Source organism: Palaemon carinicauda, chromosome 16, assembly GCF_036898095.1.
Source record: "Palaemon carinicauda isolate YSFRI2023 chromosome 16, ASM3689809v2, whole genome shotgun sequence".
In the NCBI taxonomy this organism is placed as follows: domain Eukaryota; kingdom Metazoa; phylum Arthropoda; class Malacostraca; order Decapoda; family Palaemonidae; genus Palaemon; species Palaemon carinicauda.
Window position 1 is genome coordinate 128352905 of NC_090740.1, and position 26814 is coordinate 128379718.

The 26814-nt window shown below is 45.2% G+C and overlaps 1 protein-coding gene across 3 annotated transcripts in view; it reads left to right on the forward strand.

The window, feature by feature from the left end:
• Window positions 1-26814, forward strand: part of LOC137655869 (WD repeat-containing protein 76-like) — a 476385-nt gene that overhangs the window by 317178 nt on the left and 132393 nt on the right. For all 3 annotated transcript variants that reach the window (XM_068390064.1, XM_068390065.1, XM_068390063.1), the window contains one exon: window positions 10870-11100. In XM_068390064.1, the coding sequence (XP_068246165.1) occupies window positions 10870-11100 (231 nt within the window). The remainder of the gene's footprint in view (window positions 1-10869; window positions 11101-26814) is intronic.

Below are 26814 nucleotides of genomic sequence, written 5' to 3' on the forward strand. Positions count from 1 at the left end.
ATCCTTTACATTCAGATCTCCCTGGACAACTCTATCCTGTTCGTAATACTAGGCAGGCAGTTAATTCTGATAGCCAGGCCTTCTCCATCATGAGGCTCAATACTACACAGTATTCTAGAAGTTGTATTCCAGCTGTTACCAAGTTGTGGAATGATCTTCCTAATCGGGTAGTTGAATCAGTAGAACTTCAAAAGTTCAAAGTTGGAGCAAATGTTTTATGTTGACCAGGCTGACGTGAGTCTTTTTACAGTTTATATATGACATATCTGTTTTTGATGTTGTTAATAGTTTATATAGGACATATCTGTTTTGACGTTGTTACTGTTTTTAAAATGATTTATTGTTAATTTATTCTCATCATCTATTTATTTCCTTATTTCCTTTCCTCACTGGGCTATTTTTCCCTATTGGAGCCCTTGTATAGCATCTTGCTTTTCCAACTAGAGTTGTAGCTTGGCTAGTAATAATAATAATAATAATAATAATAATAATAATAATAATAGTAGTTAACCCCTTGAGAGAAAAAGAATTTTTTGGTAAACTCAGTGTTGTCAGGTGTATTAGGACAGAGGAGAATATGTAAAGAATAGGCCAAACTATTCAGTGTATATGTAGGCAAAAGGAAAATGAACCGTAACCAGAGAGAAGGATCCAATGTAGTACCTTCGGACCAGTCAAAGGACCCCATAACACTCTAGTGGTGTTATTTTAACGGGTGGCTGGTGTCCTATCCAACCCACTACCGTTCTGTCTGATGAGAGGAGTCCTTAACAAAACCACATCATCCAACAACTTAATGATGACCCTAATACCTCCGCTATGGCATCATGCAGAATGGTTCCCGGACCTTTTGCACCTTGTAGTAGATCTTCCGAGAGAACTTCCTCCACGACCAGATCTACTTCAACAACCACACACGAACATCTTCCACAAGACTGTCCCGTCTCTACGGCTTCACGCCTGGAGAGGCTTTTCGCAACAAGTTGGAAAGAGGATGTCTGGTTACTTGCGGAAGTCCTCTGCCTAAGCATAGCAGGCAAAGTGGACAGTCCTCTTTGATGGTGTTGCGGAAAGGGTATCTCCTTTCGATGCCACTATTTCAGTAATAACGGAATTCCTTATATACCTTCGGGAGGAAAAACTCCTTATGGTCTATTGCTCAGCCATAAGCCTAGCCTTTAAACTGAAAGGAGTAAACCTTTCCTCTTCATGTTGTATCAAAGGTACAGCATACACATGATGTGCATTTTGGAGTACAGTGAACCCTCGTTACTTCGCGGTTCGACCATCGCGGATTCACCACTTCGCGGATTTTTTCCATAACCCATATATATATACAGTAACATATATATATATATATATATATATATATATATATATATATATATATATATAATATGTATGCATGTATTTATGTATATATGTAGGTATGTATATGTGTATACATATAAATATATATATATATATATATATATATATATATATATATATATATATATATATATATATATATATATATATACACACATATATATATATATATATATATATATATATATATATATATATATATATCTATCTAAAGTAGGAAGATCTGATGTAGTTCTAAGGGAATAGTATGGGAAATATGTCTGGGTAATAAGCAAAGCTCTACCTCCAATTTGTTTCTTCATTATGATCAGAGATAAATGTAAACAAAACATTGGTTGCCATTTTTTAACGTGCTTTTTAGTGTGTTTAGGAAACACATGATATAAAATTGCCTTTAATATTTGTGCCTGTTTTAGTTTAGGGTACTGTAGTACATGCATTAAGTGTTCTGTACATTAAAGGGTAGTTTGTTAACAGTACTACGTACAAGGGAAGGTTTTAAAAGTCTGAATATACATGTTGAATAAATAGGTAAATATGGTGTCACTACTTCGCGGATTTTCACCTATCGCGGCCGCGTCTGGAACCTATCTACCGCGATAAACGAGGGTTCACTAATACAGACCCTCCGCTATTTATAGGGGTATACCTTCGGCGTAGCTGAAAGACGAGCCATGATAATTTTAGTGAGGAATAACTACTCCATCCACTAGTTAACGGGTCGGGTGTGGGGTAGACTGGCAACCCCGCTCACTCACACCTCTCGGCTGAGTAACCACTTTACTTTTTGGTTCGGTAGAGAACAGACGTGCTGCCTTTCTCTCCTGCAAAGACTTGCCTTGATTGTTTTTGTTTCATTTTTTTTTCTTGTGTGTATTTTCATTTATCTTATACGTATATATACGTGTATATATGTATAAATGAAAATATACTTGTTACGTAACCGAAATACAAACCACGCTATTCACATTGGGTTTACCTTTTAGCGCAGCTGAAATGACGAGCCAATAGTTTTAACGTGGGTTAATTACCCCCGCGCTAGTTAGCGGGGGGTAGGGGAAGGGTAGCTTGCTACCCCTCCCCTCCCCACACACTGGTGACTTGCTTCACTTCACTTTTGGCTCGGCGGTGAACAGACGTGTCTGTTCATCGTCCTCGTTGACACCCTTTAATCTTTTTTCTGCTTTTTCTTTACTACAGCTTGTGTGTTTGTTTGAAGTTTACTACCGTTTATTATTATCCTTACTATGCGTACGTGCCCTGGTGTTGCTGGCCGCCCTTGTGGGACCTTTATGTCGGCCTTGGATACGGCCCCTCACACCCTTTGCCCTCAGTGTCGAGGCCGACGGTGTGACCAGGAAAACATGTGTAGTGAGTGTAGGGAGTGGTCTGCCTCCCAGTGGGAGAGGTTTGGCCACCGGTGTAAGAAGAAGTCCAAGAGAGACCGTTCTCCTTCAGGGGTTGCCTTGAAGGAGGAAGGTTCTCGGGACTCTTCTTTCGCCGCCCAAACCTCCTCCGAAGCTCCCCCTCGTCCGGCTCCTAAGGAGAGTCGGCCGAGTGGTAGCGCAGGCCCTAGTTCTGTTTCTCGACCTTGGGTGGGGGGAGAGGGCGTCACTTCCCATAGCGGGGCGGTTCCCCCTCCTCCTCCGGGGGAGGTTATTGATAACTCATTGTCTAATGTTGATCTCTTACAGATTTGGGCTTCCCTGGGGCTTAAGGTCTTGCCCTCAAGGGTCGCCTTGATTGACCTTGTCTTGTTGGGGGCCGCCGTTAAGCAGTCGCCGGCGGTAGCAGAGGTAGACCCTCTGTCTATCGTCGACGTCGTGGTGGCAGAGGCCTCTGACGGGGCGGGGCAATCCTCTGCAGGTGCAGTTGAGGATGATGGTGCTGACAGCTCTCCTCCCCCTTCCGTACATCCTTCGAAGGGGGAAGTAAGTCCTACGGGCTCTTCTGCTGTTCAGCTTCCCTCTAAGGGAAGTGCCTTGACTGAGACTCCCCTTCGGAGGACTGATGGTCCTGATGATCTTCCCCATGGCCGCCTTCGCCGTAAGGCTCACCGTCCGCTGCGTCGCAAGGGCCTCCCTTCTCCTTATAAGGGGGTTAAGAGGCGCCTTTTTGGATCTTCTTCCTCCGAAGGGGACTCCTCGTCGTACTCAGCCTACAGCTCCTGCTCCTTTGAACCTCTGTGCAGACCGTTCTCCAACTCCTGCTAGATCTTCACCTTCTGGGGAACTCGTCACCCGACGGGCAACGGTCCCTTCGGGGCAAAGGGATTCTTCCCTTTCATGTGCAGTGTTAGCGCACAGGCACTCTCCTGCTCGTCAGCGCTCTCCTACTCGTCAGCGCTCTCCTGATCGTCAGCGCTCTCTTGCTCGTCGGCGCGCTCCTGCTCGTCAATGCTCTCCTGCTCGTCAGCGCTCACCTGTTCGCCGGCGCTCTCCTGAGGACATCCTACATCCTGTGGTTCCTGAAGAGCGCTTAGCGCGCCAGCATTCTTCTGCTCGCCCTACTGCAGTGTTAACGCACAGGCGCTCTCCTGCTCGTCAGCGCTCTTCTGAGCGTCAGCGCTCTTTTGAGGATCATCGCCCTCCTGCTCGCCAGCGCTCTCCTGTGGTCTCTGACCATCCTGCAGTCCCTGTTGGACACCCTGCACGCCATCAGTCTCCTGAGCTCTCTCGCGATCCTCATCTTGTGTCTACGCAACATCGTCCGCATTCTCCAGCGCGTGTTCAAAAGCACATGTTCGCCCACGCGCCTACGATCTTCCTGTTCCTGTTCGTGAACGCGCCGCGCCACCTGTTCCTTCACAGGATCTCACGCGTCGCCCTCCTGCTCGCCAGCGTTCACAGACGATTCTAGTATCGCCTGTTCATCAGCGTTCTCCTACGCGTCAACGATCACCTATTTATCGGCGATCTCCGGACCGCCCGCGTGATTTACAACCTGCGCGCACGCGTTCTCCAACGCTTCATCGACCAGAGGTTCTGAAAGGACATGGTTCGCCATCTACTAGCTCGCCATCGCGCGATCATTCACCTGCGCGTTCTGCGCGCTATCGCTCGCCAACGCGTCACCATGCGACAACGCGCCATTGCTCACCTGCGCGTCAGCGCTCGCCAGCTCACCACCGATCTCCTGCTGATCTACACCGCCAGCGATCTTCCTCGCCCACGCGGCAACGCGTTCCCGCGCCATCGCGCCAACGCATTCGTTAGCCCACGCGGACACGCGCTCGTTCACCTGTATACCCTCGCGCCCACTCGCCCGCGCGACCGCTTGCCTGCGCGCCCGCGCGATCATCCGCCTGCGTGCCCGCGCGACCATCGTTCGCGGCGAATTTCGCAGCCAGTGGTAGCAGCAGGAACGCGTGTTCCTAGACAGCGCTCGGGATCGCCTCCATCCAAACGCAGGATTGTGGTGCAGGACAAGGAAGACACTGCGGAGAGATTAGTGCATCATTCTTCCCCCCCTTCTTTTCAGGCAGGTACTGTGGTGTCCACTCCAAAGGAACGCCCGATCCCTTTCCCTCCAGCGAGGATTTCGGACTCTGTGTCCGTGGAGCGACAGACTTGGTTTGGTCGTCTGATGCGGGCGTTAGTGAGGGTTATGAAACCAGCACTCGCCGATCAGGGCAACAAACCAACGGCTGCCTCTCCTACGCTGAAGAGAAAGAGAGGAGTGGACTTGTGGTGACTTCCCCCAGGGCGAAGTTGGTTCCCAAGAGGTCTGTCGCGAAGCCCCCTTCTCCTGCTCGAGTGCTTTCTCCTTCTCCCGTGGACGAGGCTTTTCCGTCCTCGGGTAAGTCCAGTGAAGTGGTAGTCTTCCCCTCGGCACCAAGGGGGGAGACTTCGCTTCATGGAGGAGAGTCGTCTCGTGAGGAAGGGGCTCCTCGAACCTCTTTGTTGGGATCCTGTATCCCTCCCAGGAGGGAATCCAAGGACTCCAAGACCGTCCCGAAATCATCTTCGAGGATTCGCCAGGAACCCGCGGCTCCCCGGGGGAACGTCCACGCTTCACCCCAGGAAGAGATTCCTGGGACAGGAGACTTAGCTGCCAGCCCACAAGGAGGAGATCAGCAGGAATCCGAACATGCCTTCTGGCAGGTCCTGAGCCTGATAAGGCAACTTAACGGGCTTATGGACCCCGTGATTGCCCCCCGTGAAGGCAAAGACACTATCTTAGATGAAGTGTTTGACGTTCGGAAGGCCCCTGAGTCCAGTGCGGCTCTGCCCTGGTCTCGGGGTCTGAAGAGTGCCAGAGCTAGGGCCAACGCTCAGCTCGCGATTCTTGCCTCCTCCAGTCATTCCTCTGCTGGGAACAAGCTCATCCCTCCTCCTCGTCTTCAGCAGAGGAGGTATTTCGAGATCTTGGGTGAGTCCAGCCTCGCTCTTCCTCTCCATCACTCCGTGGAGGAGCTGGCGAATGGAGTTCCCCTTGAGAAGCTCTCTGCCCGGCAGGTGTCGTTCTCGGCGGCAGAGATCCTTAGCCATGAAAAGGTCGCTAAGTGTGCCATGCAGGCCACTTCGTGGCTGGAATTTTGGCTAGGAACTCTGGGCATCCTATTGCACTCGGAGGACTTGTCCAAGGAGACCAATAGGAAGGCCCTGGAGACCTCCTTACTCTTGGGCACCCGCTCCATCGAGTTTTTGGTGCACCAGGTTACCACCGTGGGCCAACTCGGTGTTGAAGCGGCGCGATGCTGTGGCCGAGAGATTCCATCCGAAGGTCCCCACCGTGGATGCGTGTAGGTTCCGACATGCTTCCCTTCTGGGGGAAAACCTGTTTGAGCCTCAGGACATGGAGCGAACGGCTGAGAGGTGGAGGAAATCCAGCACGGACTCCCTCCTAAATAGGGCCCTTACAGCTCGGCCCTATAAGCCTCCAGGTCCGCCGCAACAGCAGCAGCAGCCTCGTAAGGCTCCAAAGCAGGCACTGGCAGTTAAGAAGGTGGTGTCTAAGCCCCAGCCCTTTCCAGCCAAGGTCATGAGGGGCGGTAAGTCCTCCAGGGGAGGCAAGACTCCTAGGGGTGGCGGCCGCGGCCGCAAGCCCTAGGGGTTGCAGATCCCCTGCGTGTCCACCTGTGGGGGGATGTCTTCAGCGTTGCGTCCGCAGGTGGAAGCAACACGGGGCCGATGCTTGGACGGTCTCAGTGATCGGCCAAGTCTATCGCGTCCCGTTCACAACATCTCAACCTCCCCTGACAGCGAATCCAGTGTCGTTGAGCTCCTATGCCACGGGATCGGCAAAGGGGCTGGCCCTTCAGGCCGAAGTCGAGACCATGCTCGAGAAGGGTGCTCTCCAGGAGGTCGTCGACGGCTCCCCAGGCTTCTTCAGTCGACTCTTTCTTGTGAAGAAGGCGTCTGGAGGCTGGAGACCTGTCATCGACCTCTCAGCTCTGAACGGGTTTGTCAAGCAAACCCGGTTCAGCATGGAGACAGCAGACACGGTCAGACTTGCGGTGAGACCACAAGACTTCATGTGCACACTGGATCTAAAGGACGCGTACTTTCAGATCCCAATCCATCCGTCTTCCAGGAAGTACCTGAGATTCTGCCTAGACGACAAGATCTACCAGTTCAAGGTGCTGTGTTTCGGTCTCTCCACAGCTCCTCAGGTGTTCACCAGAGTGTTCACCCTGATTTCATCTTGGGCGCACAGGAACGGCATTCGTCTCCTTCGTTATCTGGACGATTGGCTGATCCTAGCAGACTCGGAGTCGACCCTTCCTCGGCACCGAGACAGGCTTCTGGATCTTTGCCAGGATCTGGGGATCGTGGTAAACCTCGAGAAGTCCTCTCTGCAGCCGTCCCAACGTCTGGTTTATCTAGGCATGCTAATAGACACCAATCTCCACAAAGCCTTTCCATCAGACGACCGGATAGCAAGGCTGAGGAGGGTGGCGGAACCCTTCCTCAGGTGAGAAGAGCTCCCCGCCCAGTCGTGGTTACGTCTCTTAGGTCACCTATCCTCCCTGGCTCGTCTGGTTCCAAACAGCCGCCTCAGGATGAGATCCCTTCAATGGCGGCTCAAGTCCCGGTGGAATCAAGGATCCGATTCTCCGGACATTCTGATCCCAATGGGGTCTCTGGAACAGACAGACTTGCGATGGTGGCTGGTCGACGAGAACCTGCGGAAGGGAGTGAGTCTTCTCGTCCTCCCCCCGGAATTGACTCTGTTTTCGGACGCGTCAAAAGAAGGGTGGGGGGCGCACGTTCTGAACCAGAGGGCCTCAGGCCTTTGGTCAGAATCAGAAAAGTGCCTACACACCAACCTGCTAGAATTGAAGGCCGTCTTTCTGGTTCTTCAGCAGTTCCAACGGACCCTGGTGGGTCACTCCGTGGTGGTGATGAGCGACAACACCACGGTAGTGGCTTATATCAACAAGCAGGGAGGCACTTTTTCGCAGCAGCTATCCCATCTTGCAGTAGAGACTCTGAGGTGGACCGAAATCCACTCGATAACACTATCAGCTCTCTTCATTCCTGGCAAGAGGAATTTGCTCGCCGACAGTCTGAGCAGGGCCTCGCAGATAGTGAGTACCGAGTGGTCTTTGGATCCTCAGATAGCCATCAAAGTCCTGACTTTGTGGAGTTCCCCGACTGTGGACTTGTTTGCGACAGCATTGAACTTCAAGCTGCCCCTGTACTGCTCCCCAGTCCCGGACCCCAAGGCACTCTGGCAAGATGCTTTCCAGCAACGGTGGGACAACATCGACGTGTACGCCTTCCCACCGTTCTGTTTGATGAGAAGGGTGCTCAACAGGACCAGACTATCGGTCAATTGTTCGATGACTCTGATAGCTCCGCTATGGCATCACGCGGAATGGTTCCCGGACCTTCTGCAGCTCCTGAGGGAACTTCCTCCACGACACGAGCTTCTCAGACAACCCCACTCCGGCGTCCCTCACAAGGCCGTAGCCTCGCTTCGGCTTCACGCCTGGAGACTATCCAGCGTCTCCTCGCGGAGAGAGGCTTTTCGCAAGAGGTTGCGGAGAGAATGTCTCGGCACCTGCGAAGGTCCTCTGAGGGAGTCTACCAAGCAAAGTGGAGAGTCTTTTGTGGTTGGTGTCGTGGGAGGGGTATCTCTCCACTCGATGCCACTATTCCAGCAATAGCGGACTTCTTCGTTTATCTGCGGGAAGAAATGCGCCCTTCTGTCTCGGCAGTGATAGGCTATCGCTCAGCCTTAAGCTTGGCCTTCAGGCTGAAGGGCGTGGATATTTCTTTATCGCTAGAACTCTCTTTACTCATACGTAGCTATGAGCTTACCTGCCCCCAGTCGGAAGTGAGACCTCCTCCTTGGAACGTGGTTCGAGTCCTCAGGTCTCTTAAGAGACCTACCTTCGAACCATTACGCCAGGCCTCCGATCGCCACCTGTCTTGGAAGACGGCTTTCCTACTCGCTTTGGCTTCGGTCAAGCGGGTTAGTGAACTTCATGGTCTCTCGTACGACATCGCCCATTCAAGGGGATAGGGGGAGGTAACGTTCAGGTTCGTCCCTGAGTTTGTTGCCAAGACTCAGAATCCTGGAGTGCCGGATCCTCGCTTCGACTCTTTCAGGATCGCGAGTCTCCGTTTTGTAACAACCGACCCAGACCAGCTGCTACTATGTCCAGTGAGGTGTCTGAGGCACTACTTGAAGAGAACGGCTGCAGTCCGTCCTCAAGTGCGAGCTTTGTTTGTGAGCACAGGCAGGACTAAGAGGAGGGTCACCAGGAACACCATCTCAGCTTGGATTCGAAGGGTTATCCACCATGCCTTTAATCCGGACCCTCCGTCACGTCGCCCTCGGGCACACGATGTCAGGGGTATTGCTACGTCCCTGGCCTTCAAGAGAAACTTCTCTGTGACGCAGGTACTTCAAGCTGGGGTCTGGAAGCGTCAGACAACCTTCACAGCCCACTACCTGCAAGACGTGACCCACAGGAGCCTCGATACGTTTTCTTTCGGCCCTGTGGTGGCTGCACAACAGCTGGTCTAACCTCAGGTTCCTTTTTGGACAAGTAGCAGTAGGTTGAGGGCGTTGTTACCCGGTCTTAGTCTGCGTGAATGAAAGAGTATGTCTGACCCTTACTTCTTTCTTCATTCTCCCCTCACTTGGGGAAGTAGCATCCTGGTCCTCGCATAGCTGACCTCGACCTCTGCAGGTAACCCATGCTTCTTTGTGCTCCTAGTATTAAGCTTAATACTGTTGCGTCTCCCATACCCTGACGAGGTGGTATTGGGAACGTCCTATCCTAGAATTCATCTGAAGGTCTCAAGGTCAACTTCATAGGACGAGTCACACTCCTCCACACACTGCTTATGTAGGCCACTCGTTCCTGGCGATGCTAGGAACTTGTGAGGTACAGGGGCTCCTTTTCTCTAGTGCTGCTCACTGAGGGATTGAGCCCCCGGGCAAGCCGAAGTCAGTAAGGCTGGGGACTTTCCACCCTTCCTAAGGGGTAAGTCACCCAATGTAAATAGCGTGGTTTGTATTTCGGTTACGGAACAAATGACAAATTCGAAGATAATTTGTATTTTTCCTAACCATACAAACCTTAGCTATTTACACATATGTGCCCGCCATCCCTGACCCCCAAGTCAAGTCCTACCTCTAAGTGAAGTGAAGCAAGTCACCGGTGTGTGGGGGAGGGGGGGAGGGGTAGCAAGCTACCCTTCCCCTACCCCCCGCTAACTAGAGTTTTACTCTTATGACCGAGAGTACTCGAACTCACGCGCCATACCATTTGGTGCAAGACACCAACTCTACGCGCGCGTCCATCTTGTCATGCGCAATCAGCGTTATGATGAACTCTCTGGCTCGCTCAACCCACTTAATGTTTTCAATCGCCTCAAAGACAGCAGTCGCCCACGCGACAACGCCCAGGCCCTATCCCTAAGGGTAGGCCTGTTCCGCCAAACTTACCGTCAACCCCATCCTCCTAGAAGTCATACCTCTAAGCAAAGTGAGTCAATCATAGGTTTGTGAGTGGGAGGGTTAGCAAGCTACCCCCCTCTAACTAGCGTGATGGGTAGTTAACTTTCGCTAAATTTTAATGGCTCGGCCTTTCAGATTTGCCGAAAGTAATACAGTATCCCTAATAGATAGCCAAAGGTTTATATTGTTATAAAAAATACAAATTATCTCTAAATTTGTCATGTTTAGTACTGTATTAAAAAAATCCTGGTTCATGGTTGTATTACAACTATCCTTGACAATGTGGGACTCAGCATTATGATTGTTTGGTAAGAGTTGTTGAAATAAATTTTTAGATAGAATAAATTTTTTTTAATAATAATCACCCTACATTCATAAGTTGTTCTCCCTTCCCTCATTCAGTTATCATATTTTTAAAAAATTCTGCTTGAAAAAGATTTTCCTCCTATTGTTTGGCAAATAGTTAATGCTACTAAACTAATAGCAGTATGAAAGTTTGGTAAGTATTAAAATAATCCTAATATAAAGATTCTGTTAATGCTAATTCGGTAGCGTAATTGTGGTTTATTCATATTTCAGAATGCAATGCTGTCTTCAGATTCTGAGAGTGAGGGTGAGCATATGCCACCCATTAAGAAAATACGGAGGGAAGTTGGTGAACAGCAGGAGCCTGAAACTCCTAAGCGAAATGTCAGAAGGGGAAGACGAAGTAGGCAAACAAAGAAAGAAAGTCCTATTGTAGAGAAAATATCAACTGTCAAATCTGAGATTGAAGTGAAACACGAAATTATTGATGACACTTATAATGAGGTAAGTACTTTGCTTTATTAATGAAAGAAATATCCTTAAATGCAAATATTTTTAGCAAGATTGCGTAAGCTCGTTTTGTGTATACTTCAGTTATGACTGTTGTGTTTTTTATTATGTACGTGCAGTTTTTGATTGTAGAATAAGGCATACTATACAGTATATAGAATTTTAGATTTGGGTTTTACAAATTCTATTCCATTTTTTAAATGAAGCCATTTTGCTGTTGTTTAACTTTGCTAAAACATGAAGCTTCGTTTCCTATTTTTAGTAAATTTTCATTACTGAATTTACCACATAGTACTTAACATATCCAACTTCCAGAAGAAAAAAAACTGCTTTCTTCAGTTCCACAACTCAATAAATATCTGGAATAAATTTCTCCAAAAACTGACAGCGCAATACAGTACCAACTAAAGTTGCCTGTCAAATTGTTAACCGATATCACTAACCACTGGTCTATAAAATATTGTAAGTGATTGAAAAAGGGTAACCTGAAGAGTAACATGACACATTACTTGAAAAGAAACCTGATTATTCCAACCCATTATCTAGGGTTGAGGTCAATTATGAATTGTAATTCATGCTAAAAATGTAGGAATTGGAATTGAAAGAAAATTCAAAATGATTGGAATTGAATTGAAATTTATACTGAAAAATTGAGATGAATTGACATGATGCTAAAATGCTGCGATTTGATATGAATTGGTTGGTACATCCTTTTATGTCTAACAAATCTTGTGTTGTTAATTGGACCTTTGCATACATTAAGGCTAAATAACAGGAATGAAACATATTCTTAAACATGAAATGTTATGAATAGATATAACAAATTTGGAAGTAATTTGTATTTTTCCTTGCTTACAAACCTGAAGCTATTTATAGGGGTATACTTTTGGCGTAGCTGAAAGACAAGGCATGATAATTTTTATGGAGGGATAATTACCCCATCCGCTAGTTAGCGGGGGGGAGCGGGGTCGACTGGTTACCCCGCTCACTCACACTTCTCGGCTGAATAACCACTTTGCTTTGTGGCAGGACTTCTCGGGGGACAAGGTGGGCTGGCAAATTTGTATAAATAGCTTCAGGGTTGTATGCTAGGAATAATACAAATTACTTCCAAATTTGTTGTTTGTTCCAGCGCAAATACAAACTCTCCGCTATTTTGTAGAGGTGACTTACTCTCAGGAGGGAGGAAGTCCTCACCAACTGGCCTTAGTCATGACCTGGGGTCCTCTATTTCGATCTGTGATCGATAGTAGAAGGAACCCTACCCTCGCTAAAATCAAGTGTAGATATGAGGTAATGCACTGATAGCAGCCTGCAGAAGCTTGTGTGTGCATGAAACTAACAGTGTAGCTTGTCTTTAACATAGGAATTCTAGTACAAAACCTATTGTGCTTAAGACTTATCCAATACCCTCCCTCAACAAGTTATTGAGGACGTAACAAAGTATTTTTCTACACTTAGGAGGCACAAGGTAAATGAATCTTACCCACAGCGAGGTGAGGTCAGCTATGCTGAGGCTTGTGGAGCTGTTTTCCCCGAGGGGAGAAGGTGACAGGAAGAAAGGAGCCAGTCATTCTTACTCATTCACCTCATACTAAGCCAGGTAACCTCAGCCCTAAACCCTCTGCTACTTGTCCATCAAGGAGCCTGAGGTGTTTAGACCTTTTGTTGTGCAACCACCACAGGACCAATGGGAAAGGTCTCCATGTTCCTGTGGGTTACGTCTTTGCAGGTAGTGGACAATGAAGGTCAATTGACGCTTCCACACGCATGCTTACAGTAGCTGCACCACAGAGTAGTTTCTTGAATTCCAGGGACGTAGCAACGCCACTGACATAAGAGCTCTGGGTCCTAGGATGGAGGGGAGGGTCTGGATTGAAAGCAAACTCAATAGCCTTCCGATCCAGGAGGGAAAGAAAATCCTTGTGACCTTCCTCTTGACCTTCCCCGTGCTGGTCAACAGTGCCAACACACGAGGGAAAGCTGGTGTCGTTCTCTGAAAGTAACACCACTGATTCACTGGACAAAACCCCAGCTGAATTGGGTCTTCGGTTACCGAACGAAGGCTTTTTATCCGAAATGGGTCGAACCTAGGGTACAGCACACTAGGATTTTGAATCTTGGCAATTAACTCAGGAGGGACGCCGCTGAGAATTAGTTCTCTCCGTCTCTTAGAGTAGGAGACGTCAGAAGATGAATCATACAACTCACTAGCTCTCTTGGTCGAAGCCCAAGTGAGTAGAAAAGCCATCTTCCATGTAAGGAAGCAATCCGTTGCCTGGCATAAAGGTTCATAGAGAGGGGCCTTCAGGGACTGAAGGACCCGAACCTCATTCCCAGGAGGAGGTTGAGATTCAACAGGGGACAAGTTATCTCAAACATTGTATGAGTAAAGGCATCGAGGAGAGAGATCCCCCTTCCATGATATCAGTCACAAAGGACGGAACACTTCGCCTGGAAGACTTGACGCTGAAAAGTGTCTGAGGTGTTTAGATATCTTTTCCACAACTCGTTGCGAAAGACCTTTCTGAGAGAGGAGGTGTAGGACCGTTTCCAAGCGTTAAGTCGAAGCAAAGCTACGGCTTGAAAAGTGTTGGCATGTGGCTGCTTAGGAGATTGTGTCGTGGAGGAAGTTCCCACGAAACTCCATCGGGAGCTGCAGAAGGTCCGGGAACCATTCTGCGTGATGCCATAGCGAAGGTATTGGAGTTATTGATAAGTTCTTGCTTATCCTGACTTGGCTGACAACTTTCTCACCAGACCGAACGGGGGAAAAAGCGTACACCTCTAAGCTGTCCCACTGATCTTGAAATACATCTTGTTCGAGAGCCTGGTGTTCTGGGACTGGGGAACAGTCGAGCGGGAGCCTAAAGTTTAGATCCGTTGTGAGCAGGACCACAGTCAGGGAACCCCAGAAAGTTAAGACTGTTGGCTACAAGATGATTCAGACACTTAGAGCCCACTATCTGAGTGGTTCTGCTTAGATTATATGCAAACACATTCCTGTTACCAGGAATGAGGCAAGCGGATGGGGCCACCTAGCTGTCCTCTGTCCATCTGAGGCTTCCTACTGCAAGATGGTTCTTTAAGAGAGATAAATGCTGGTACCTTTCTGATTCGGGCCTACGGACGAAGATGGAATGGTGCGGCATATAAACCCCCCTTCTTTTGATGCATCCGAAGAGAGCATCAGTTCCAGAGGGGAGATGAGAAGATTGGCCTCTTTGCGGAGGCTCTCGTCTGCCACCCACCATCTGCGGTTTGTCCAGAGATGATGTCAAGATGTGCAACTATTTGCACGTTCCTGCAATGAAGGGGAGGATCCTGTCTTCCCTCCAACTGCCACCAATCTAGTGGGGATTGGCCGAATAAGACTGATACAAAACGGTATACCAGGTAGCCAGTACAGCTTATGTTATAAGAGCGAATCTCCATAGAGATCGCCTTTCGGACAAGAGACCGGTCGGTAATTACGGAATGCATACAACCATTCCCAAAGAAGAGATTGAGACGTATCTTCAATCTAGTGTTGGACGGGTAATATGCGTAAGTCTATCTACAGAGTAGTAACACAGAACTGTTAGCAGGACAAGCATACAGGGGTAGCCCGACTTGAAGTCGTGTCTGGAACTCGGTTTGAGAACGTTGGAAACGTTCGTAAAGGAGATTCCTCCTTGTTAGGACGAAAATGTACTTATTTCTCCGTCTCCGATCGGTAAACTGGCTTAAGTATACAATGTACCCTACTAGGGAACAGATATGTTTATGAGAAGACTCCCAATTGGGAAGAAAGGAAGGAAATGCCGATAAGAAGGCAGAACGTAAATGCTGTATATCTGGTTATAAGAAAGTAGCTGTTTAAAGTGCTGAATAACCTGGCTCAGTAAGGGATATAGCTATACAACTTATTAGAGCAGAGTTTTAATTGCAATATATGATATATCCCGTATTGGCAGAAAGATCGCTTGCACGCATATGTACTTGCCCATCTGTGTCAGCGCATGCGTAATCCCTGCCTCCGGGAAAATGTTTGAAACAAATCCGGTTGCGGGAATAATGTATGTGCGACGAATCGCAACATTATTGGCCAAAGAATTTTTGATCGTCGAGTATCTGTAGTATTTTTTTGAATGAGAGCGCATATGCCCTCTAACAAAATATACAGTTATAGAAACAATCACTCCTTTGCTAACACTGCTCCTTTGGGACTAAATGCTTGAGACAATAACTCTGTAAGGGTAGAATTTAAAGTCTCAGAAGCCTATCATGTAAAATGATGTCGTTGTACCCAAGGTACAATGACGGGATGCGGCTGACTCAATCAAACGGTTTTGTCTTGGATTGAGCGCATGCTCTGGGAAAGCTTACTGCCTTTATGAAGTTTAAACAACACCTGTTGAAGTTATGTAAAACTTCTCAGGAATGAGTCTCCCGAAAAGGGTGAATTCTCATATGTGGGGGTTTGCTTCAACATGACCATACATTAGATTGCCATTGACCGCTTTTCCGTAAGGGGTTGCTATCGAACGCTTTCTCGCTAGCAAGAAAATTGTCGTATAATTCGGGCAAGGCCTGCCAGGGGAAATGAACTGGAATGTAAATAATTTTTCCTGCTAGCTCCCGTCCCAGCAGTTGAGGGTTTCTCGATAACGAGAAATGATCACGAGCCACCTGGTAACCCAACCACTAGAAGTGGGAGGGTGGAGGCAAGATGATGGTGGTTCGTTCGAAAATGAAAGGATCGGTGCTGGCGAGACCAGCCTAGCTGTTACATAGTAGACAGCTGGGAGTGTTTGAGTGACTTAACAAGTCACATTACACTGGAAGACCAATCCATTGTAGGGAGGTCAACCATAGACTTTTCTGTGAAAACTCCGGATCTCGGGAATCGAGAGATTTGGTGCGATGAGAACCTAGAGGTTCTGAATCCATAACGTGCGACCCTAAGGGATCGTGAATCCATTTCGCGTGACCTTAAGTCTCACAACCCTAAGGGATCGTGAATCCATTTCACACGACCTTGAGTCTCACAACCCTAAGGGATCGTGAATCTATTTCACGCGATCGTCATGACGAGAACGTGCTGGAACTCTGTCGCCGATTCCTGATGGAATCCTTAGGAATCATATCGTGTGAACTCATAGTGGTTCACGCTGCCAGAAGCATAACCAGAACTCACTGGAACTATTTCATTGTTACCTGTAGGGAGAAGGAAACCCGAAACCCTTAGGCAGCGTGTCCTGGGACCCACAGGGTTCACGCGACCAGAGATGACGAGAACCCAAAGGAACACCGTCATCGTTGCCTATAGGGAGAAAGCATCCATCAGGCAATGTGTTGTGTGAACCCTAAACCGGGTTCTTGCGACAAGAATCCAAAGATTCTCTGTTATGTGAGTCGACCAACTCTGCATAACCGCAGTTCCGAGAACCTGTGGGTTCAGTGTGACGAGAGTCCGAAAACTCTCTGTCCTGAGAGCATGACCGTACGAATCCAAAGGATCCGGGAGGCAAGGAGAGGATTCTCAGCTACGGAAACCCAAAAGTCTAGCGTAGGGCCTGGAATGAGAGCCCACAGGCTAGGCTTAGTGTTGTGAGAACCCAAAGGGTCATTGCAATAGGAAACCGAGGTTTCCCAGTCATGAAAGCCTGAGGGTTCAGCATGACGAGAGGTACGAGAACCCGAGGGCTCAGCCTAAGCAAGGTTGCAAAACCCCTAAGGGTCAAAGCAACAGGAAACCGAAGTTTCCTTGCCACGAGATCCAGATGACTCAACGTGACGAGATTCCGATGACTGTGTCTTGAGAGTAGACCTCAGCATGACGAGGGTCACGAGAACCGACAGGTTCAGCGAGACCATGCGAACCCCAAGTATTTGCGCTCCCTGCTAGGAGAACCAAGAGGTCCAGAGTAGCGCCCGGCCCGAGAGCCTGCAGGCTCAGCGTAACAGGTGTTGCTAGACCCAGAGGGATCAGCGCAACTAGAAACTGAAGTTTTGCAAAACCCCTAAGGGTCGAAGCAATGGGAAACCGAAGTTTCCTTGCCACGAGAGCCCGACGACTCAACGTGACGAGAATCCGATGACTGTGTCTTGAGAGTAGACCTCAGCATGACGAGGGTCACGAGAAGTGACGGGTTCAGCGAGACCATGCGAACCCCAAGTATTTGCACTCCCTGCTAGGAGAACCAAAAGGTCCAGAGTAGCGCCCGGCCCGAGAGCCTGCAGGCTCAGCGTAACAGGTGTTGCTAGACCCAGAGGGATCAGTGCAACTAGAAACTGAAGTTTCGCTCTCACAAGAACCCAAAGACTCAGCGTGACAAGAGGCACTAGAGCCAGAGGGCTCAGCATGAGCCCGAAGGGTCAGTGAAACAGAAACCGAGGTTTTCCTATCACAATAGCCCGAAGGCTCAGCGTGACGAGAGGTTCGAGAGCCCGAGGGCTCAATGTAACCAAGGTTGGGAGACTCCGAATGGTCGTCGCAACGGGAAACCGAGGTTTCCTTGTCACGACAGCCCGAAGATATATATATATATATATATATGTATATATATATATATATATATACACATACATACATACATACATACATATATATAATATATATATATACAGTGAACCCTCGTTTATCGCGGTAGATAGGTTCCAGACGCGGCCGCGATAGGTGAAAATCCGCGAAGTAGTGACACCATATTTACCTATTTATTCAACATGTATATTCAGACTTTTAAAACCTTCCCTTGTACGTAGTACTGTTAACAAACTACCCTTTAATGTACAGAACACTTAATGCATGTACTACAGTACCCTAAACTTAAACAGGCACAAATATTAAAGGTAATTTTATATCATGCGTTTCCTAAACACGCTAAAAAGCACATTAAAAAATGGCAACCAATGTTTTGTTTACATTTATCTCTGATCATAATGAAGAAACAAACTGGAGGTAGAGCTTTGCTTATTACCCAGACATATTTCCTATACTATTCCCTTAGAACTACATCACATCTTCCTACTTTGGATATATATATATTATATATATATATATTTATATGTATACACATATACATACCTACATATATACATACATACATATATACATAAATACATGCATACATATATATGTATATATGTTACTGTATATATATGGGTTATGGATAAAATCCGCAAAGTGGTGAATCCGCGATGGTCGAACCGCGAAGTAGCGAGGGTTCACTGTATATATATATATATATATATATACACATACATACATACATATATATATACATATATATACATACATATACATACATACATACATACATACAGTAACCCCTCGCTACTTCACGGTTCGATTATCACGGATTCACTACTTCACAGGTTTTTCAATATATTAATATCGCGGATTTCCACCATAAATCCATAAAAACTGTGATAATCGAATATTAAAAAATTTAGTATTAAAAAATAATTAAAATATCAAAAATTTTTTATTATAAATATTCATATTGTAGGAAGAATAAAACAGTAATAATATGTAAAAAAAAAATTATTTGAGTATAATAACTTATATTTAAAAAATACACTCTAAAAAAATAATTACTGGAACACGGCCGCCAAACTCTTGGTTTCTCGGTTTGCTAGCTGCATCAAGAAGTGTAGCATAGCATCTATGCGAGAGAGACTGACGTAACTTGTAAGGAGATCTGTTATTGGTTCGTGGAGAACGAGGTGGCCAATGAGAGCATTGCAACTTGTAAACTGTTACGTGATTGGCGCTTCAGGGAGAGTGGATGCGATCACTAGATTCCTCCCAGCCTTGCTTCCTCCATTTCGTTCCGGTATTCAGCATCGCGTGCTTCACTTTATCTGTGCCGTGTGTGATTTCATTGTGATTTCTGTGAACTTTATTCGAGTGTACATCCCTTGTAATGGCTCCTAAACGTCCTGCTACCTCCAAGGCTGACAGCAAGCCTGAGAAGCAATGTAAGATGATGTCTATCCCCGAGAAAATTAAACTTTTCGATATGCTTAAAGAAGGAAGAACGTATGCAGCCATCGGTCTCCATTTCGCGGTGAACAAATCCACAGTTCGTTCTATAAAGAAAGAGGAGGTTAAGATTAGGAGAAGTGTTGCCATAACCTTCAGCAAAACACAAAAGCGAGTTGTAACTCAAAGGAACAAGGCAATTGTGAAGATGGAAACGCCATTATGGATATGGATAAGCGACTGTAGAAAGAAATATATTCTGTTGGATACGAACAGGATCCAGACAAAGGCGCGTAAACTATGAAGTGTATGCTGCCAAGGAACCACAGGAACCACAAGAAGGCGATGAAGAAATGGAAGAAGACGAAGAAGACCCTGACAATCCGCAACCAGGCCCATCCAGCTAATCAACAAAGAAAAAAGCATAGTTTGTCACTAGCCAAGGGTGGTTTGCCAAATTCCAGAAACGATACGGATTCAAAAGCGTAGCAATGCCTGGCGAGGCTGCTTCTGCAGATAAGGAGGCTTCCAAGGAATACGTACGTGATACATTTCAAGATATAACTGAAGGCGAATATTTTCCGGAGCAAGTTTGTAATATGGATGAAACTGGCTTATTTTGGAAACGGATGCCATCGCGTACGTTCCTTTTCAAGGAGGAAGCCAGAGCCTCTGGCTGTAAAGCCTGTAAGGATCATGTGACCCTCATCATGTGCGGCAATGCCCAAGGGTTTATGTTGAAGCCAGCACTCATTTACAAATCCCATAACCCAAGGGCACTGAAGCATAAGAACAAGAATTGCCTTTCCGTCCATTGGATGAGCATTCCTAAGGCCTGCATAACGAAGGCGCTGACAAGTGACTGGTTCCACCAATGTTTTATCCCGCAGGTGAAGGTCTACCTCCTGGAAAAAAACCTTCCATTCAAAGCCATACTGCTTATGGATAATGCTGGTGGCCACGCAACAAACTTGATGTTCCCTGGGGTCCAAGTGGAGTTTCTGCCACCTAACACTACATCCCTAATTCAACTTATGGACCAGGGAGTTATTAGGGCCTTTAAGGCTCTCTACACGAGAAATGCCCTGGCAGACCTGGTTGCTAAAGTGGACGATGCACACGCACAAGAAGACTTTAACCTGATGGCATACTGGCGCACATACACGATTGCTATGTGCCTTGAAAATATCCAGAAGGCGTTGGAAGAGATGAAGCCTTCCACCATTAACTCCAGCTGGAAGAAGTTGTGGCCTGAGATCATCTACGATGACGAAGGATTCACGCCTGCCGAAATCCAGCATTCGGCGGTAAAAAAGACTGTGAAGTTGGCTGCAATCCCTGGTGGTGAAGGATTTGCCGACATGACTACTGACGACGTCGACGAACTGCTTGACTGCCACTCCCAAGAACTAACTGAAGAGGACTTAGAAGAACTAACGAAGTCAGCTAGCGAAGAAGACGACGATTCGGAAGAGGGAGAGAAAGAGGATCCTCACCCTGGCCTAACCTTAGAATGGCTCGTGACCATTTGCAGGTTATTGAAAGAGGCGCAAGCACTTTCACGGGAATATGACGGTGATATGATACGGTCTCTGCAATTCTGCAACAATCTGGATGGTGGTATGCAGCCGTATAAGGTCGTTTTAGAAAAAAATGAAGAAAGAACGACAGCAGTTACCGATTGCCATCTTCGAGCGCCGAAAAAAAAGTTCTTGCAGCCGAAGTTCAGGAGGCGGTGCCAGAGGATACGGTGCTTCCAACTTCAGAAGAGCCATTAAAGCAGTCATCGTCATAATATCAATTGCGCAGTCAAATCATCATCATCATCGCCTCATCGTCGTCGTCGTTGTCTTCGTAGCCTAGGCAATCATTCAACTTTAAGAATCCTTCATCATCCAAGTTGATGTCTTCTTCTTCCATGGTAAGCACAAAAAATGTATTTTTTTTATTTTAATAATTATTTGCCTCTATTTTGTAATTTTTGTTTCAGATAAAAACTTTAATTTTTTTCAAACATATGTACATATTGTAAAAGTTCTTTAATTTTTTTTTCATACGTATGTACGTATTGTTAAAGTCTCTCTCTCTCTCTCTCTCTCTCTCTCTCTCTCTCTCTCTCTCTCTCTCTCTCTCTCTCTCTCTCTCTACACTTGCTTAAATTGTTTTTTTAAATTTTATTTTGATAATTCTCTATTTGTTTAATTTGTAATTTCATTTTAGAAATCAATTATTTTTTACTTATGTATGTTTTGTAAATGTATTGCCACAGTAACTAACTTGTTGCATGTACTCACTGGCTTAATTCTCTAGTGTTACAGGTGTATTTATATACATTACTGAACTGTAATAGTGTACTGTACAACCTAACAAGTGTTACAATCTTTCTATTATTATTGATATAGTAAAGGATGGGTTATAAACATTACAGGGATGGTTTTTAACAGCGTATAAACAATTAGATAAGGTATAAATAGTGGTTTTGTCGTACATCACGGAATATCACGGGAGGTCTCGGTCCCTATCTACCGTGATATTTGAGGGAATACTGTACTGATATATATATATATATATATATATTTTATATATATATATATATATTTATATATATATATATATATATTATGTATATACTGTATATATTATATATACAAGTAGTACTCGACTTACGACCTATGCGACTTACGACGATTCGACTTTACGACGATTTTTTTCATGATGATGATGTCACAAGTCTATCGGAAATAGTACGATAATTGCACAAATATTTCTTTGGAAGTAATCTATTTTTTTGTATAAAAATAAATGATTTATCTTGGTAAATTATTATTATTTTCTTTTATTGATAATATACAGTATCTATTTTCAGTAAAAAGTATATTAAGAACAGCTTTAATATCTTCCGATTTCATATCAATGTCTGGTGACGTCATATTACTGGCGGAAAGCGACCGGGCAATACAGTGATTTCCTTCCAATAGGCTAACGATTAATATTAGTATTCCCATTATGGAAATATCAAGTAACGATACAAACTATTTTATGGGTCTGAATCGATTGCCATGAGTACTAAGTAGCGTAAATATTATTCTATGCTGTTTTATTGAATACCTGGTAATAGATCGATATTTATCTAAATGAAGTAAACTAATAGGACAAATATTTTCTTTGAAATAATATTACCTTTTACATTATGAAAATGAAATACATTTGCTTGGTAAGTTAATATTTTTATTCACTTCTTGCAAGGTAAAAGAAAAGCGATTTACATATTTTGCAAGTCATTCTTTGTCGAGTTTATGTCACGTGTCTTGGGACGTCATAGTTCTGGGGGAAGCGCGCTGGCAAACCGAATGATTTCCTTTCATCGTGTTACATAGTAATCTTATTGCAGTATTCCCATCATCAAAACACCGAGTAGCGATTAGTGGTCTATATTAGTAGTTATTAGAATAGTACTACAGTGAACCCTCGTTTATCGCGGTAGATAGGTTCCAGACGCGGGCGCGATAGGTGAAAATCCGCGAAGTAGTGACATCATATTTACCTATTTATTTAACATGTATATTCGGACTTTTAAAACCTTCCCTTGTACGTAGTACTGTTAACAAACCACCCTTTAATGTACAGAACACTTAATGCATGTACTACAGCACCCTAAACTAAAACAGGCACAAATATTAAAGGCGATTTTATATCATGTGTTTCCTAAACACCTAAAAAGCACGATAAAAAATGGCAACCAATGTTTTGTTTACGTTCATCTCTGATCATAATGAAGAAACAAACTCATTTAGTGTACACATATATGTATAGGTTAGTTTTTGCATCGATTATATTGATTATACAGTACTGTATGTTGATTTTTTTATTACCAATGTTTTAGTTTACGTATTTTTCTTAGGACTTCCAAATGAAATCTTTTTCTTTATGACGCCGCCTGAAACGACGGCGTGTACGCTCAGTAAACAACCACGCTCAGAACAAACAAGGCATTTAACGCGCATGATGATAGTGATAAATAATGATACAGTACATACAGTATTTACAGTAAAAGCATTTACAAAATATGTTACCTTACAAATATAAATTATACAGTACTTGTACGTAGCAAAGCAGGAAAACAATTTACGAGAGAGAGAGAGAGAGAGAGAGAGAGAGAGAGAGAGAGAGATTGTTTTACGTACGTAAATGTAAATTTTAAACAAAAAAAATATGATAGGTTACAACATGTAGACTTTTAAAACCTTCCCTTTAACTTAATGCATACAGTACGTACATTACTAAACTATAAAACAGGCAGTAAGAATATTAAAGTAAAAAATAAAGATTGTTACTGTACTCACCACGAAAGAAGTTGAAGAAAAACTTGAATGGTGATGGCGATGAATTTGCTGCACAGTAGAAATGATGATGATGAAGCTGATGATGTGTTCTACTGTGCAGTCAATGATAGTATTTTACGTCTCTTCAGACGGAGGTGTCTTTTCCTGGGACACCTCTTCAACTTCTTCCTGGGAAACTTCTTCAATTTCTTCCGAAGGCGTACTAGCAGGAGGAACTGGCTCTTTTTTGCGAGGCTGGAAGAACATTGTGATCGGAAGTTGTTGCCGCTGCTTCTTTTTTCGATCCAAGAGCATCCTGTAGGGAGTCATGATGTCATCGACCTTGTTGGAGAATTGCATCGAGCGAACCATATCCTCGTACCACTCTTGTAACATTTCTTTCGCCTCCTTGATATGGTTGCAGAACTTGGCAAGCCGTTCTAATGTTAAGCCCGTTTCTTCGACATTTTCTTGGGTCTCTTCCTGGGTATCACTCTCTTCCTCACTTGCCGATTTCGTCAGGTCTTCGAGGTCTGCGTCAGTTAGGGGCTGGGAATGGCAGTCCAACAACTCGTCGACGTCTTCAGTCGTCATGTCGCCAAACCCGTCACCTCCAATTATGGCAGCCAACTGCACAGATTTCCGTATTGCAGAGTGTTGGATTTCCGACGGGGTAAATCCCTTGTCGTCGTAAACAATATCAGGCCACAGCTTCTTCCAGCTCGCATTCACGGTTGCAGGTTTCATCTCTTGAAGTGCCTTCTGAATATTCTGCAGGCACGTGGCTATGGTGTACTGCCGCCAGTACACCTTCAAGTTGAAATCTTCATCCTCGTCATCTTGGGCAGCATCCACACACGCAACGAGGTCCGCCAAGGTATTCTTCGTGTAGAGGGCCTTGAACGCCCTGATAACCCCCTGGTCCATCGGTTGAATTAATGACATGGTGTTGGGTGGCAGGAACTCAACCTGAACGCCCTCACGCGACAGGTCAGTTGCGTGTCCACCAGCGTTATCCATAAGGAGAAGGATCTTGAATGGCAAGCCCTTCTCTAAGAGATATTGACTGACTTGCGGGATGAAACACTGGTGGAACCAGTTGGAGGTCAGCATCTTCGTAATCCATGCTTTTGGATTATGCATCCAGTACACGGGAAGGAGATTCTTATTTTTATTTTTCAAAGCGCGAGGATTTTTCGACTTATAAATAAGCCCCGGCTTTAACAAAAATCCAGCAGCATTGCCACACATCACGAGGGTAACGCGATCCTTGAATGCCTTAAAGCCAGAGGCTTTGGCTTCCTCTTTGAACAGGAAAGTTCGCGACGGCATTCTCTTCCAAAACAAGCCAGTCTCATCCATATTAAAGACTTGTTCCGGCTTGTATCCACCTTCGGCGATAATATTCTTGAACGTCTGGTTCACGTAAGTTTCAGCAGCGGCAGTGTCAGCGGAAGCAGACTCCCCATGCAGGGAAACGCTTTTCAGGGCGAAGCGTTTCTGAAACTTCGCGAACCATCCTTTGCTTGCGGAAAAACGTTTCTGAGGCTGGGAATCAGTGGATGTCCCTGGTTGAGGATCATCTGCATCATCATCATCTTCAGCATGGTTGCCGTCGTCGTCTTTAGGTTCCTTTGCAGCAAAATTCTCATATAAACTCAAAGCCTTTGTTTGGATGGTGTTCGTATCCAAGGCTATGTTCTTCTTCCGGCAGTCGGCAATCCACACAGCTAAAGCACCTTCCATGCGTACGATCGTTTTATTACGCGTTGTAACGACTCGCTTCGCTGATCTGCTAAAGGTGATTGCAGCCGTCTTTCTAATGTTCGCCTCGTCCTTTTTGATATAGCGAACGGTGGATTCGTTGATGCCAAAATGGCGGCCGGCGGCCGCGTAACTTCTACCATCTTTTAACATGTCGAGAAGCGTAACCTTCTCAGCTATCGTCATCATCCTTCGGTGGCGTTTAGGCTCACTACCAGCCTTACTAGAAGCAGAACGCTTGGGAGGCATTGTACAGTAGGATTTAACAGAAAGTTCAACAAAAAGTTCAACTTGAAACAGTCGCACACAGCACAGATTAAACTTCACAAACTTAAGAACGTCTACTCAGCGATACGCGGAAAGAGAAAGTGAACGATCCAGCCCCGCGAGAACTTTGATGCTGCGGGTAGAAGATGCGGGCAAAACACCAATCACAGGCTAGATAACAAAACTTGAGTTCTGATTCGTCATCTATCAGCGCTTGAACCAATCACAACCCGTCTTACAGTACTATGATGCGTTGGTTACTCATAGAAGATGCCCCGCGCATACTGAACGTACGTAGATTAAGTACAATACCGTAATAATAATAAATAATGATAATAATACTGTACAGTAATAATAATAATAATAATGATAATAATAATAACAATAATAATTTTATTAACAACAACAACAATAATAATAATAATAACAATAATAATAAAAATTTACTTACGCTATTTTACGCCTCTCTCTCTCTCTCTCTCTCTCTCTCTCTCTCTCTCTCTCTCTCTCTCTCTCTCTCTCTCGTACGCTTATTCGAAATGTGATTTTTGCAACAAAGAATATTATTGGATGCAGTACTGTACTACGTACGTATACATACAAAAGATTCATGGAAAAGAAGCACATCCATTACAGTACACACCATTCTAATATGGTATGACCTGATCTGATTTGCGTTTCATGTTCGATTTAATTTTACTACGTACTGAATTATCGTATGATCACATTCTCTTTTCGTGTTTTATTTCTTTCTGTGCTGAATTATATATCATATGTAATGCAATGAACAATCAGTAAGAGCAGATATTACTAATTACAGTATTAATGGAATTACAGGTAACAAAATATCGTATTTGGGGGTCTTCAGATTTCGCGGTATTTTCGAATTTTCCGGAAAATCCGCGATATGTATATATATATGGGTTATGGAAAAACCCCGCGAAGTGGTGAATCCGCGATTGTCGAACCGCGAAGTAGCGAGGGTTCACTGTACTGTACTTACCACAAATTCAAGAAAAATAGTCTGATGTCATAATTCTTGTGGAAGGTGATTGGCAAATCAAGTGATTTCCTTTTGATGTGTTACTGATATTCCCATAATCGAAACATCGAGTCATGATACAAAGAATTTCTAATGTTCAAAGAAATGTGAACATTTAACAGGGAATTAAAAATAAAAATACGGAGAGAGAGAGAGAGAGAGAGAGAGAGAGAGAGAGAGAGAGAGAGAGAGAGAGAGAGAGAGAGAGAGAGAGAGTTTTATAACACATTGGTGGTTATGCAATATTAACTGTATAGAGGGTTTGAATAAGTTAGGAAATGGTATAAACAATACTTTGTTACTGTATTTGTACGGTCAAATTCTTGAGAGCGGCAGCTAGACGT